At 33.3% G+C, this 15,298-nt stretch overlaps 2 protein-coding genes across 2 annotated transcripts in view; one reads left to right on the top strand and one right to left on the bottom strand.

Moving 5' to 3' along the window:
* LOC108767743 (aldose reductase) overlaps positions 1 to 3,153 on the top strand; it is a 10,283-nt gene extending 7,130 nt beyond the window's left edge. Inside the window, exons 2-5 of the mRNA XM_018517749.1 lie at positions 1,656 to 2,135; positions 2,426 to 2,632; positions 2,793 to 2,941; positions 3,082 to 3,153. Coding sequence (XP_018373251.1) covers positions 1,656 to 2,135; positions 2,426 to 2,632; positions 2,793 to 2,941; positions 3,082 to 3,124 — 879 coding nt within the window. The 3' untranslated portion in view covers positions 3,125 to 3,153. The remainder of the gene's footprint in view (positions 1 to 1,655; positions 2,136 to 2,425; positions 2,633 to 2,792; positions 2,942 to 3,081) is intronic.
* A 6,623-nt stretch (positions 3,154 to 9,776) lies between these two features.
* LOC108767746 (odorant receptor Or1) lies at positions 9,777 to 14,435 on the bottom strand. The gene is made up of 5 exons (XM_018517754.1): positions 14,362 to 14,435; positions 13,334 to 13,623; positions 10,849 to 11,471; positions 10,673 to 10,777; positions 9,777 to 9,965 (listed from the first exon to the last, which is right to left on the bottom strand). The coding sequence occupies exons 1-5, from the start codon at positions 14,433 to 14,435 to the stop codon at positions 9,777 to 9,779; spliced, it is 1,281 nt and encodes a 426-aa protein (XP_018373256.1).
* Between the last annotated feature and the right edge of the window lie 863 nt (positions 14,436 to 15,298).

Raw genomic sequence — 15,298 nt, 5'->3', positions numbered from 1 at the left:
TATTAGCCGTTTTAGAACTTTTACCATGCATTATAACACTAAATTTCTCGGAACCCACGGCATATCCGGTCCCGCCATTTTCCTTATTTGCATCTTATGTTATCAACTTTCGCTGATATCAAGCATTTTCAATAACTTGTTGTACAAACCGAGATGGTCCCTTGTGAGCCAAATAGAAAATGTGCTGCATATGTAACAATTTCAGACTTTGTATGTTTAAAATAAGAAGGTACCCTACAGAAAACCTCAAAGAACAATACTATTCTTGTAGAAAAGAGCTAAGGGCTTTAGTATAAAAGAATGGAATCTACGAAAATTTCATTTGCCCTGTTTTACCAATGAAGTATGATTAATTTTCCTCGACTCGTTTCTCTTTGGTTAATTCTACAATGTGCTTTTTGTTTCCTGTTTCTTGCTGTTTGTCTCTTGCTTTCTTGATCAAAAAGGCAAGATACAAACAGAGACAAACAGGAAACAAAAAGCACATTGTAGAACAGCCATTAATTGCACTTACGGATTGAAAAGTCCTTCTCCACAATTAAAGTATTGACAATAATAATGGCTACCAGCTATATAATTTAATACGAAAAATGAAAGAAAATTAAAAATTGGAGTCTTGTCACCGGCTCCTGTAGTCAACTCGTCACAATATGTGCTGCATACAAGAATTTCAGATTTTATCCGTTTAAAATAAGTAACCAGCAACCTACAGAAAACCTCGAAAAACAAATACTATGCCTGTAGAAATGAACTAGGAGCTTCAGTATAAGAAAAAAGAGTCGTCAAAAATTTAATGGCGAATTCGATTGGAAGCGCTAGTGCGCACTGATGAATATATTAAAGCCGTTGTGCACTGATTTAATTTGAGTATAAAAATGAAATGCAAATATTTCAAATTATGAAATACATATTTTACCTAATAGTACAATAAAACGTATTGAATATTTTACAATTTATTTTACAATTCGATTTCTATATTTATTTATAAACATATCTTTACGTTATTTTGTGTACGACGATTTTAATATGCACCAGTGCGCACTGAGTGCGTCCAGTCGAATTCGCTATAAGATAAAAAATATATTCAAAACAGCAAAAGAAAACGATTTAGTAAATATTTTTGTACATGTAACACATTATATTTTATTTGATCACACTTTATCTCTATCCATTTTTTATTTTTTTATAATTCTGTCTCAGTACACAAAGTCTTTTCTTTCAAAAATTTTTTAAAGAAAAATTGTTGTTACTTACTGATGTTTTATAACCAATGTTTTTGTACTATACTTTGTATTATCACCATCATTACATTAAGTACATATTTATCATAATTTAAGTGCAAATATGTTATGTAATCAACTATTCAATGTTGCTATTGATCACGCAGCATATTCTAAGTTAATTGCTAAGAAACCTTCATCACATAATGTGTCTGTTGTCCAAAATTATCAAAATAATATAATTTTCTATAAATTAAATAATTTATGAAATTTAAGAAATAATTTTCAAAATTACGTTATATTTGTTCTTCAAAAATGTAATATATGTAAAGATAATATTAAATATCTTGCAATTAGACTATTCTGCACCTTTCTTAAATAAGTGAGTCGACTAAAATAATCAGAGATTTAAATTGAAATTTGATTTTGTTTCAGTCTAAACCAGGAGAAGTTACACAAGCTGTAAAAGATGCGATCGATATCGGCTACAGACACATCGATGGAGCTTACTTTTATGGTAATGAGAAAGAAGTTGGTGCTGCTGTCAAGGCAAAAATAGCTGAGGGTGTCGTAAAGAGAGAAGATCTATTCATCACCAGCAAGTTGTGGAGTACTTTTCATAAACCCGAACTAGTTGAACCTGCCATTAAAAAAACGCTAGCTGACCTTGGTTTCGATTACATAGATTTGTATTTAATTCATTGGCCACACGGATTCAAAGAGGGTGGAGATCTTTTTCCTACAAATGCTGACGGTAGTCTTCAGTTGAGCGACGTAGATTACCTCGATACTTGGAAAGCTATGGAAAGTGTGCTGGCCAAAGGTCTGGCGAAAAACATCGGCGTCAGTAATTTTAATTCCGAACAGATCACCAGATTGCTCGAGAATGCAACGGTTAAACCTGTTACAAATCAGGTAAATCAAGATTATCAAGAACGGTAATAATTGTAAAACACTTTCTGACAATCATTAATTTTTATTAAATTCAATCTAATTATGTTAATTGAAATTATTTTTCAAGATAGGATATTATTTTGGAAAGTTAAAAATTTGACAATACAAAGAAATCCTGCTTCTTTTATAGCTACCAGTACTTTTTGATTTATACATGTTACATAGAGATTATGTACAGAGAAAAATAAGAAAAATAGGTACCTCCATTGACATCTCTAGATACTTTTCTTTATTTTTGTATTATTTTTCAGGTCGAATGCCATCCATACTTGGCGCAAAAAAAGCTATCAGACTTCTGCAAGGAAAGAGACATTCTTATTACAGCTTATAGTCCACTCGGATCACCAGACAGACCATGGGCCAAGCCTGACGATCCAAAATTGTTAGAAGACAAGAAATTAATTGACCTCGGAAAAAAATATAACAAGACTCCTGCACAAATACTTATTCGTTATCAGGTATGTTATTATGATGTTAATGTCTCAAGTGTACTTTACAATAAATTATTAAACTCATCTAATACAAAGTATTGGATATAATTTAGTACTTTTAAGTTATAGTTAAAAATTTACAATATTTATGTCCATTATAATATAAAATTTTAATAATTATTTGCAGCTGGATCGTGGCCATATAGTGATTCCTAAGTCAGTTACCAAGCCACGAATTGCTCAGAACATGGACGTATTTGACTTTAAACTTTCATCCGAAGATATTGCTTATATTGACACCTTTGATTGTAACGGGAGAATTTGTCCAGCAGAGGGGTAAGGATTTATTACTAGTTTATCGTTGTTATTTAAAGATAACATTTTATATACTAATACATAGGATATAGAATATAATAAATAAAATTTTTATCAAGTTTTGCAATATATTAACATTTCTTTTTATTTTTTATTTTCAGGGGGAAAGCTAGTCCTTATTATCCATTTAATATTCCATTCTAAGGAATCAAAATGAGCAAATGAAGTTATGTCGTTTTCGATTGGGGTGCACTGGCTGCACTCAGTGTCAAGAGCGTGTTCGATTGGCAGTGCCAATGCGTACTTGACTAGTGTCACGTGTTCATTTGACCGCACGACACTCGCGTAGTGCGCACTCGGTGCGCACTAAAGGTGCGTTCCGTAACGCGCATGATGCGCATGATGCATCCATTGTCCTTGTTTAACATTTGGTGAGCAACAAGGATAAATGACGCATTATGCGCATCATGCGAGAAACGGAACGCACCTAAGTGGCACGAGATATTTTAACGGTGCCAGTTCAATGCATTGGATACATATATAGCATATCAGTGCATCGTTTTGTCACAGCATAAGGATATACAGTAGGGACAAGTAAATCTGCGCTGTTGAACTGAAAACGCAACATATGCAAATGTGTACAATTATTGATAAGTATGTACATATATGATATTCTTGATATCTTATATATTATTTAATTACATATAGTAAAAAATCATTACTTAAAGTTATGATCATGAGATGTCGAAATTATTTTTCTGCGTTCTTCCTGCAGTCTAATCAAGTCCTTACAATCTTACAACTCGAAATGGCACTCCAGCTTTAGCACTGAAAATTTTGGCGTGTTTTTTGAACTTGCACTATTCAGTGCAACCCATAGAACTCGTCCAGTGTTAGTGTGAACTGAGTGCGCACTGGTGCGCATTAACTTTTTTCCCAATTGAAAACGCTATTATTTATACACGTCGAGTGGCCGAAATTGCTGAGAAAACATTTTCGGTCGCTAGAAACAAGCGATCATAGAGAGAAAGACAGACTCTGAAGGATAGATTCGCTGTTTCGCTCGACGAGCCCAGCTCGACTCCTTTTCTAAGCAACGATTCTATTTTAATATATATATTTTTATATATAGAAAAATATGTTATTATTATAACATTTCCAGCTGATAATATATTGCTGGTTTACATAATGATTTAATCTATTTCTATATATATTTGCGCGCGGGCGATGAAAAGAATAACGCTTCCTACTAACAAGTGCCGTTTGACACTTCAACATCCGAGCCAAATAAAAAAAAAATGTGCTGCATATAACAATTTCAGACTTTGTATGGTAATTTGTTCTTGTAAAACTTGTAACTTGTAACTTGTTTTTTCAGACTTTGACTGGTAACTCGTTCTTGTAAAACTTTTAAGAACTTTAACTAGACTATAGTATACTAATTTTATGCATATGTATATTGTAATAAGACTATTATTCGTAAATGTCTACGATTTCTCGTAAATGTTATGGCTTAGTAAGAAGCTGTTTATAAAGATATTGTATAAAGATATAAGTACTTGAAAGTTCTTATAAGTCTTACGATTCCACTTAAAATTTAAGCATTAGTTACTTCAGCAAAACAGTTCTTTCCGTGTGGGAAAAGATGCATTAACAAAAGAATTAAATATAAATCTATAAAATATATACAGGAATATAAATTTTCAAATAAATATCTGATACTTTGGAAGGTAAATTATAACCTTGAACCGCATGTTTTGTGAGATTGTAAAAATGGAAACAGGATTTTCAGGATTTCGCCAACCTCGTGCTTCGGGACTGTTGTACCCATCTTTCCGTCCGATATCATCGCATGCGCCTTATTTGAAACCTGAGAATAAAGCGGTTGTATCTTTGGAGATCTTTGCACGATTTCCTTAAGTTATCATTACCGATATTTATCGGCGAGTCGCATGAATGACGTTACGATCGGCTACCACAAATACTTAATTAAGCGCATCACAATTTATGATTAATTACATGCACCCGCTGAGTACGAATGGATTTAATGAAGTTAATTAAGAATCTAATATCGCGGGAAGCGTTCATCGACTATCTCGTACGTGCGATTATACCGGAATCTTTTAGTTCGGCAATCTATCCTATTGCCGCTTAATACTTTACGATGTACACTTGTGAGGCGCTCGATTGATGGACGAAAATATAAAGTTCAATTTGGAAAATGCAGCGAGATAAATTGGCTAACAGATCACGATAGGAAAGTCAATATCACTCCCGATTTTTGTTCTCGCAATCGCATGACCGATAAATGTAGCGTGAATTATGCGAAATCTGCGTGTCGGATTGCAAGGACTTTAGAGGCTGTGACCTCGTCGCAATGTATCATTACTAATAGCGTTTTCTCTTGGCTGCACTATCGCCCACTAGTGCAACACTTAGACAGTGTACCGTGTTTCCATGGCTGGTGGTAAGCGAACTCATTCGGTGTACCGTGTTTCCGTGGCTACGGTGTAGTGCAAATTTTATGCATGAAGTGGGATTTTGCTACACCGTTTCAAAGAGACCGTGTAGAATTAGTGTGACATTTAAAATTTGAAAATAAAAGTCAAGCAGGAACAGAGTTTTAGCATAATAATGATACAGTGTACATTATGGTGTGCACCACTCTAGTATAATGTAGCACTATAGCTGAGTGTAGTGCTTACACGCAACTGGTGCGGTGTGAGACTGCACCCAGTGTATCCCAAGAGAAAACGCTATAAGTGTCCAAGAAAACGGAAAAAACGCTTGAATTAGAGCGACAAGATGTACCGTTGTATTTGTACGCAATTCGTATTTATAGACTTTTCTAAATGAAAGAGAGTTATATTAGTTTTACCCTAGATTTTAATACTAGAAGTACCAACCGGTCATTAATGTTATTTTTTACATTAATATTAATAATAATAATAACTTTATTAAATACAAATAATAAAGAGACAGGTAAATGCAATAATAAATGAAGACATTAATTCCAGACAAAAGGCGAAACTGCAGTTAAATGATTGGACTCCTATCTGAAAATATATTCAACATAGCGTGACTAATACATAAATTAATGTAAACAATAAAGAAAGTATTACAAACATTTGCAATATAAATTGTATACAATAGAAAATGTGTGAAGAGTTAAACAGAAAAGAAGTAACAATACAAATGTTGTTTTATATTTCTTGTATATATAAATAGAACATTAACATTTTTTGCTTTTCAATAATTATGTTTGTTGGGAATATTGCGAAAGGAAATGGTACCGAATAACCAGGTCCACTGATGACGTCGGAATTATCACGAACATGCACAAGGAGTTACAAGGTGTTGAAAAGAGTAGAGACTTAGAGCGATGTACAATGAGATGTGCTGCTGAGCTTTATTCGAAATCAACTGCTGTCGTCGTTAAGCGATACACAGGTACCGAGAGGTAACCTTCGCTTCGCGAGAAAAGAAAGAAAGATTGCGAATGTATACATCGTGTGACGCGAAGTAAACAGCTGATAGGTAGAAACACTGTCACGAATTCTGGCCGCGTCGATACTGATAATAAGCGTGTTTTGAACGGAATAGCTGTCGACAGAAATAAACGGTGAAATTAACTCGATAACGCACAGGTATTTAACATGACGGTTTATGTAATTTTGAAAAATGTTGTGACGATCTGAGAAGAATTAGCGCACTGAATTTTTATTGAATTCGGTCCAAACAATGTTCTTTATATTGATGAAATATTTAGTTTTTCATCACTTTCTTTATTTTCAGTAATTTATAGTAATTTATTTGCTTGATTCTTTTAGTGAATAAGAAACGTTGGCACTTCTAGTGTTAAACCGTTTCTTACGGAGAATGAAAATATATAGGTACAGATATGTATCGTTTAAAAAAACATCTCAATAATACTTACGATTTGTTGATAATTTGTGAGATAATCGAATGTAGGAAAAATGCTTGCGATTGCTTCCTTTTTGTGGCTCTATTTATGCACGTAGGATACACTTGACAATCGATCTACATTTCGAATTGTATTGTACGATATCTTATTCGAGATCTGATATTTTATACCGATGCCGGCGACGGTTATGATTACAATTGGTTAGCCAAGTCGTCGGCGTTGCAACCTGGTTGCAACCGACTCGTGAATAAAAATCCAGTTTTCGGCGGACACACATGATCATAAAAGTTGCCAACCTATTCCTTGAACATGATCTTACGGTGATTCTAGGATTGACCAGTCGGTCGGAGGATCAAGATATCACGTAATTTTCATATTATTGAGACGTTTTTTTAAACGATACATATTTGTACTTATATATTTTCATTCACTCAAAGAGAATCAAGCAAATAAATTACTATAAATTACTGAAAATCAACATTCGCCGCTCTGCTCCAAATGATAGTAAACAAGTTTGCAAAGAAACTCTTCGCCGCTTCTTCATATCTTATCGTATTATATTATCGCTTTATTATAAATTTGGAAGTTATCGTAATTCGATAACGTTATGTTATCTTGATAAGTCAATCGGCCATTGGAACAACTATGGAACTGTATACGGAAAGAACAGTTTTACTAAAGTCTGAAAATGTAGCTACAAATCCGGCTACTCAAGCTGGTTGCTAGAATATCAACATTTTTTTTGCAATATTGCCTATCATACTTGAATTTCCTACATAATTATTTCGACTTCTAATAAAATTATTTTCAGACCTGTATCTACATATAGTGTACTATGCTCGAGATTCCTACATAATTATTTTGATGATTTAATAACTATTTTCAGTTCTGTATCTAGCAATTATCATGCTTGAGTTTTCTTTTTATTATGGAATTAATTTAAAGAAATTATTTTCAGATCTGTATGTAGCTGACTTTTTAACAAAATCGTTCTTTCCTGATGTTATTGATTTATAATTATGTCCATCAGTTTTTATGAAGTCTCTAGTTCTAAACAGCTTTAAGCAGCACTATATAATTCTAATTAAATTATAATATAAATTGTATATAATTTTAAAATAATTCTATTTATAATTCTTACGTCTCCATATCCATTTCCTTTTGTATTTCAACAATTTCATTCGGCAAAGTTCAACAGCATACTCGATACACTTTATACAAACATCATAGCGAAAATGGCACGCATTTTGTTCTGGATCGCTGACGCACATGTTATTGTTAGTTTTCAACCGCATTGCTCCAATACGCTTCGCAACGAAATACTTAATCACAGACGTTGTTCTACGATAACTAGAGCCGAAGGGTTCACTGATTGTCTTCCGAGTGCATGGTATTCAACAGAGCGAAGAAGGAGTACGAGCCTCGCAGGATCTACGAAAAACTCACAGTAAATTATCGATCAACCTTTTGTGATTCAATCACGAATGATAAATGACGTAATTCGCGAGAAGTAAAAAAATCGTGCTAAGGAAAACTTAATCAAGAAATCTGTGCAGCAATTAGCTAAAATAGCCAACTCCAAATGGTTTTGTAAATTATTTTCACTCGGATACAAGTTATTTCGGATATATCCACACGAGAAAATCTTCGGATGCACGAATCAGTGCTTGGCCATTTAGACTTCGTACTTTGACTGGTGTCTTTAACCATTCTGTTGTATCAGATAATCGCGCGACCATTGATTTAATACGCAGTTGTTTACGAAGGATGGGCGGAGAACTCTTCGTCTTTTTGTACGTGCTAGAGGTGCGTTTTGATCTTCATGTTCCTTCTGGACTCTTATGGAGTACCATTCGCAACATCCGGCGTTCTATTCTTTTATCCCGATGTGTTTACGACTATCAGCATCAATTCGCAGCGGGTAAAGAAAAATAAAATTGCCATATGTAACGAAGTAGCAGCGAAAAAACACTGCACTGTATTTGAAGCAGTGAGTGCTTCAAATATAAAGGGATGATTTACGGGGGTTATCAAATTTTTCAATACTAACACAAAAACTGTTTAACTTCAGTTCCAGTAAAAAAATTACAAATTTACTTTTGGGAATTTAAATAAATATGACATTCAATAGTTTTTAAACATTCTTAATTCCTGAAATCTTGTCTATTAAATGAAAAACTTAAATTTCAAATTTGGACTCACATCTTTTTTGTTCAACGTTGGTGAAAAAAATTAAAAATGTTACGTTACATATTTTATGTGTTTCGAATTATATTAAACAATAATTTAACATGAGATTTACACAAGTTAATTTTGGAAACACTGAAGTTAAAATACTAACTATTAAACTATCTTTTCTGATTGTTTAGTCGTTCGTCATTCGAAAATCAATCAAAAAATCTTTTACATTTTAACGGGATATAGGATTTCATTTTTTTTTCAAATCTTGAATCTTGCTTTTCTTGTATTCGTGACCTCTCTACACTCTCTACGTTTTCAACTATCTATTTAAATTTTTTAGGCTCTTCGAAGCCTGGGACTTGTACTGTTTTATGTAGAAAGCGTATCTATTCATTTCATGATCAAAAAGAATTTAGAAGAAAACCTTATTTTCACACAAAATTGGACTCGTCCTCTTTTTGCACTAACCGATTCATTTAAAGTTATTAATTTTCCAGTGAAAAGCGACTTATTTAATTCATGCAAATCATATTTTTTGCAAATGTTTCGTCAAGTTCGTTGGATCTCTCTGGAAAGTTCACGGAATTGTGCGAGAAATGTGCTTCAATCACTATATATATTCAATCCTCCTCCTCAAGTGCCTGCCGGATGACTTTAATTTCATTTAATTACTATGATCTTACTCGATACTTTTCCTGCACTATGCGTACCAGAAGTATCACGCGGTAATCAACCGGTCTGAGGATATGATCATCGATGCGTTTTTGAAGATTTACTCACCGCGGTGAATGTCTCCATGGATAAAACGTAGAACACGCCTGCTTTCAGATTTATTGCTTTTCTTGAAAATATTATAGACAGTATTAGCAAACGTCCAGACTTGACGGAAATGTCATCATTCCATTTCGAAAGCCACTGGCTTTGCGTCAACAATTCGCTCTGTAAGATCATAAATCCAATGCGATGTAGAAGTTTGCCTCAAGTATACATATTACAAATCCGAATGAATTACATATCGTGTGCATGAATTCTAAAGAAATTACAAGTTTTATCGACTTTCTAACTTTTCGTTGATTTTGTTAACAAGGCATTATTAGTACTGATAGTAAAATGAAAAATAGATCTTGTATAACATTTTACCTTCAATAACGTAAAGTAAATTTGATCTTCACTTCCTTACTTCAAAAGACACAATTAAAAGAAATAAGTTTTTCAGGAAAGATGAAAAACTATTTTCCAACTTGACAGAAAATTATTGATTCAAATAATGTCGACAAAAAGAATATATTCTTAACATGACCAAATGTCATTTTTGCCATTTTTGTTTCATATTCCTTAAAAAAATATTTTTGTTTAATCACAATTTTGACGATTTTTTATGAAGTTGGATTAGTACACTTTTGATGATTGATATAGCAATGTTAAATAATGTTAATTTATTATTGTAATAACTCGAAAATCATATTTTTTATGCTATTACTTTTAAAGTGAGGAAGCAATATGTATTTTCGGAATTGCACTATTAAATATTTAAAAAAAACGTTTTATATAGGTATAATTATAAGTGTTGGTAATAAAAAAAAATTAGTAATGAAAAAATGGTAATATACAGTAAAGCAAGTGTTGCTGTGGAACATAATTAATACCTGGTATTTCACTTCGTTTCCTAGCCAACAGTAATAGAAAAGCTGCGAAAGGGCCGCCATCAGGTATATCGCAAACTTTAAGGTGTTGGAGCTCTGGCCTATGACCTGCTCGAAACAAAGCGAAGCTCTGATTACGATTTGACCGCGACTTGGCACTTTGACTTATCACGACTCACCAAGGCTGCTTGGAAGCCAGTTAGGCAAATCATCGAGGTGCTCGAGAGCATTTGAACGAACATACTGGAGCTGAAGACTTCGTTGAAGTCGTCTATTATGGCGAGCAAACGTTGATGATTACGAATGGATTGTCCGAACCGCTCGGCAAAACCGCTGCAGCGAATCGCGTCCGGATCATAATTATCCTTTTCGCAGCTGGCTTCGGTTGTAGAAAATACCCCGTAACAATTGTTTTCATCGATGATGCTTGGATAGTTTCGCTTATCTATACCACTTGGCGTCCCGTCGTACCAGTCGTTGCTGCCGCAGCTCTTAAAATGTGCATTCAGAATTTCGAGCTGCACGAGAAATAGACTGGATAAATTCGTGACCAATCTGTCCATCATGATGATAGCGGTGATGCCGATAGAGACGGTGCAGGCCTCGACGAAAAAGCCAATCCCGTGCCATGGATATACGGTTGTATCGAAGGGATACTGCGCCCTTACTGGGAGCTCTCCGTTCTCCACAGGCACGACGAACAGCAGAGCGATCACGAGGAAGAAACCCAGGGCGCTAAACCCGTAGAAGGTTACGCGACAGAGCAGCAGGTATTTGTCCAGGATTTCGTCTTCGACGCCAACTAATTAAATCGATAATTAAAATTCGCACGAAAAAAACAATTTTGTTAAAGTATTTAAAAAAGACTCTGCACTAATCATGTGAAAAATTGGATCCTAATGAAATAAATTTTCACACATAATGTAGTTTATAATATGATGAATAAAGAATGTAATAGATACGAATTCAGTAATGAATAGTTTCTGAGCAATGGTGTATCAAGAATAATATTTGTGTTCATGTACTTGTAATCCTTTGATATTAATATATAGTTATTAATATATATTGATATTAATATATATTGATATTAATATATAACTGAAAAACTATTTATTATTGAATTTATGTCTGTGATGTTATTTGTTCTTTACATTATAAGTTACATTATATGTGAAAATTAATTCATTGAGATTCAATTTTTCATATAATAATGCACAGGTCTTTAAATAGATATAGATCTGTAAATAATTTTGTTGAGCCATTAAAATGGGTATGTAGGAAACTTCAGTACGACTAGAATTACTGTAAAAAATTATTGACATTCTAGCAATCAGTTTGAGCGTCTTACACAATTATTTTGATAGTTCAACAAAATCATTTTCAGATCTATATCTAGCTAAATTTTTAGGTAAAACTGTTCTTTTTGTATATCGATGTAATCACGTTTGCCAGTTACTTGAAAAATTTCTGACTGGAAGATGATTATTCAAAGGAAAAGTACAATTGTTTTCACACTGTCGATATTGCTGGTGTGTATTTTGCATCTTACATAACGTGATATTAGAATTAGATATTAGAAACTTGATATGCGATTTCAAAGAAACGTCACGTATCACAGATGCATATATCAGGTATGATTGTGCAAACTGCCGAGTAATTCTCTGTGAATGAGTCATAGATCCTTAATTGCGTATCAAGACGATACGTCGCGAAAAGGACTGGCAGAGACCGCCGAGGAAAAATTCTTCGAGTGGTCCTGAATTAACGAAGAAGTTGACGAGGCCCTTTCGACGTGCAGATCTTATTAAAGTGGAAAATTGCCTTCCTGTCAGCGTGTTTGCTTAACAGAGGATACATATATTTATGTGACTTGACACTAAAGCCATTTACATGACATTTTATACTTCCATGGACTGCAACAATTTAATATACGTTTAATCTTTCATTATTCACACGACATGTCCAGGACATCCGCTTTATGTATCGCTGAATGTATATATAAATGCTATATTTATACACTTTATTAAATTTAGCATAAATTTTTTATTTCACAATTAAACAATTTTTTAATTTTATTATCTTTAAAGAATGTATAAAATATTATTAAATTTTATTTAATTATAAATGATTATAGAGAGAAAATTGAGATAGAATATTGTCATCCTTATGAAAAAATTGGTTAAGTGAAAAAACTATTGAAACGATTAGCGCACAATATTGAATTTGAATAATTTTCCAATTATTTCTGACCATTTTTTCGCGAGTCTAATAGTATTTTTCCTAATAAGAGCAGAACTATCTCATAAGTAATTACGTTAAAAAGTACCACGTAGCACAAATAACGTAGAGTTAAGAGCTAATAGCAGATAATATACAAGCATGTGTCTGGAGACACTGGTAGTGTCTCGGCGCTAAGCTGCGCGAAGCGACACTGCCGTGCCTCCTTTACGCGAACCGACGAGTTGCGGCAAATCGAGATCGTCGGATCTTTAAATAAATATTGTCGATGATAAAATTGTGTAACATATGAAATATTGAATGTTATGAAACAATTATAATATTTCGTTTAAAATTACTCGATCCTCCTCGGATTCTTTTTCTATATTGGTCTCGCACATCTAAATGCTGATTGATTATTGATTACACGAACGCAATTTTACTCACTGGGAAACTTGCAGAGTTCAACACAACTGCCGATAGTTTTGCGGAGCAATCGTATGATTTTCTCGTGACGAGTTTGGAAGACCATCACTTTGAAGAACACGACGATGATCCCGGCAAAGATGCATCCGTCGTCCGTAACGATTGACAGGTCGTCAAAACTCATGCAAATGTCAGCGAATAGAGTTATCATGAAGACGAGCATAATTGCTAAGACAGATTTGTTGTATACGTGATATGAGTATCTTAGGAACGCGGACGAATTCGAGTCGAGAGCCCATAAACCAACGTACCTGAAATTATTAATATAAAGGAATATTTATAACACTGAACAAATTTCGATCAACATATTGTTTCTCAACATGTAATAATTGTATTTTGTACGACTTTTTAAACAAAAAGGTAGATACATTTTTCAAAAAATTCTATCATTCTTTAATTTTCAAAAATTCCGTTTGGAATAGCAACGCAAATTTGTAATATGTGCAATAGTTATAAAAAATTTAAATATTTTTTACAATATATGAAAATAAATATAATGATATAAATTTTATTTATGATACAATTTTAAATGATATATTAAAATAATGAAATTTATTGGCAACATTTAATGTCAAAAGAATTACACTGATTTACAATTATACTGATTTCTGTTTCTCAACATCTTAATGATAATTTTTATGTATCTTACTCTGTAAAATAAAAGAAAAAAGTTTAGATTGTATTGATAGTTTTTTAAAAATAAATTCTTAATTTCTTAAAATCTGTGGACGATGAAACTTTCTCAATTATATATTCTCTCACAATAACTGAAAATATATTAATATAAAAATCATCATTCAGGTATTGAGAAAAAAAAAATGTAAATCAGTATAATCGAAGAAAAGAATTCAAAGTTGGCTCGAGGATCACACAAACGATACGCAGATATGAATACACAATTATAAAACGTAGAACGAGACAATACGATCTTCTGAAGTACGTGATAGTCAATTACGCCCCCGCGTGATAAGATTTACAACAGATCTCACTTCAGGTAACTGAGATACACAATGCTCAACTTCTGGAACTGTTCCAAACGATTGCTAGTCGTTCTTCGCGTCATCCCTGCTACTCCGCGCCGTGGCCACAACGACAATAAAGGACACGTTGTATGCAGGGCATGAGAGGTCACCTGTGTCGCGTGGGTGCGATTTCTCGAGCGACGTTATATATCAAAGTACTCATTATCGAGAGTCGTTTGAATCTATATTCCCCTTTGCTGCACTAGGAGAAAATTGTCCATGATAAAATGGACGCAGATTATACTGTCTCGTCTTTTTTTCCACGAATTATAGACACTCGCTCGTTGCGGCAACGTCTTCCATCACGCCAATAATTTAAGAAAATGGCGGTAATTGCAATACCGCTGCAATCCTGCGATTCATTTCGTTCCCAAGCGTTTTGTATTTTACCGCGATAAGAGGCCAATACAGAAACAATTTATCAAGTCGCACATTTATAAGTATAAACGGTCCGTCGTTTTCCACTTATCGAAATAGCCGACTCGATTGCAAATTTGACAATGTGTGTTTTGCTGTAAGACAATTCGATCACTGTAGTATTGCCAGTTCTTTCGCGATTGTATAACGATACGTAATTTATTGTTGATGTAAGGTAGAAAAAAATCTCTGAGACATTTTTACAAGAATAGTTTAGTGATAATTGTATCTATCTTTTAAATTCACTCTTACACATTTGCTTTTATTTAATTGTAATTTGCTTTTATTTATTTATAATTTGCTATCATATAACTGCAAAATTAAATGGAAATCAGAGGATAATTATGAAGCTACAATACGTATTTAATAACTTTTTATTTAAAAAAAATTATTGTATCTACTTTTTAAATTTACTTTTAGACATTTATTTTTATTTAGTTGTGATTTGCTTCTATATATCTTTTTTCATATATTTACTTTTATTTAT

Source organism: Trachymyrmex cornetzi, unplaced genomic scaffold, assembly GCF_001594075.2.
Source record: "Trachymyrmex cornetzi isolate Tcor2-1 unplaced genomic scaffold, Tcor1.1 scaffold725, whole genome shotgun sequence".
NCBI classification, from domain to species: Eukaryota; Metazoa; Arthropoda; class Insecta; order Hymenoptera; family Formicidae; genus Trachymyrmex; species Trachymyrmex cornetzi.
This window is presented reverse-complemented; position numbering and strand designations above follow the sequence as displayed.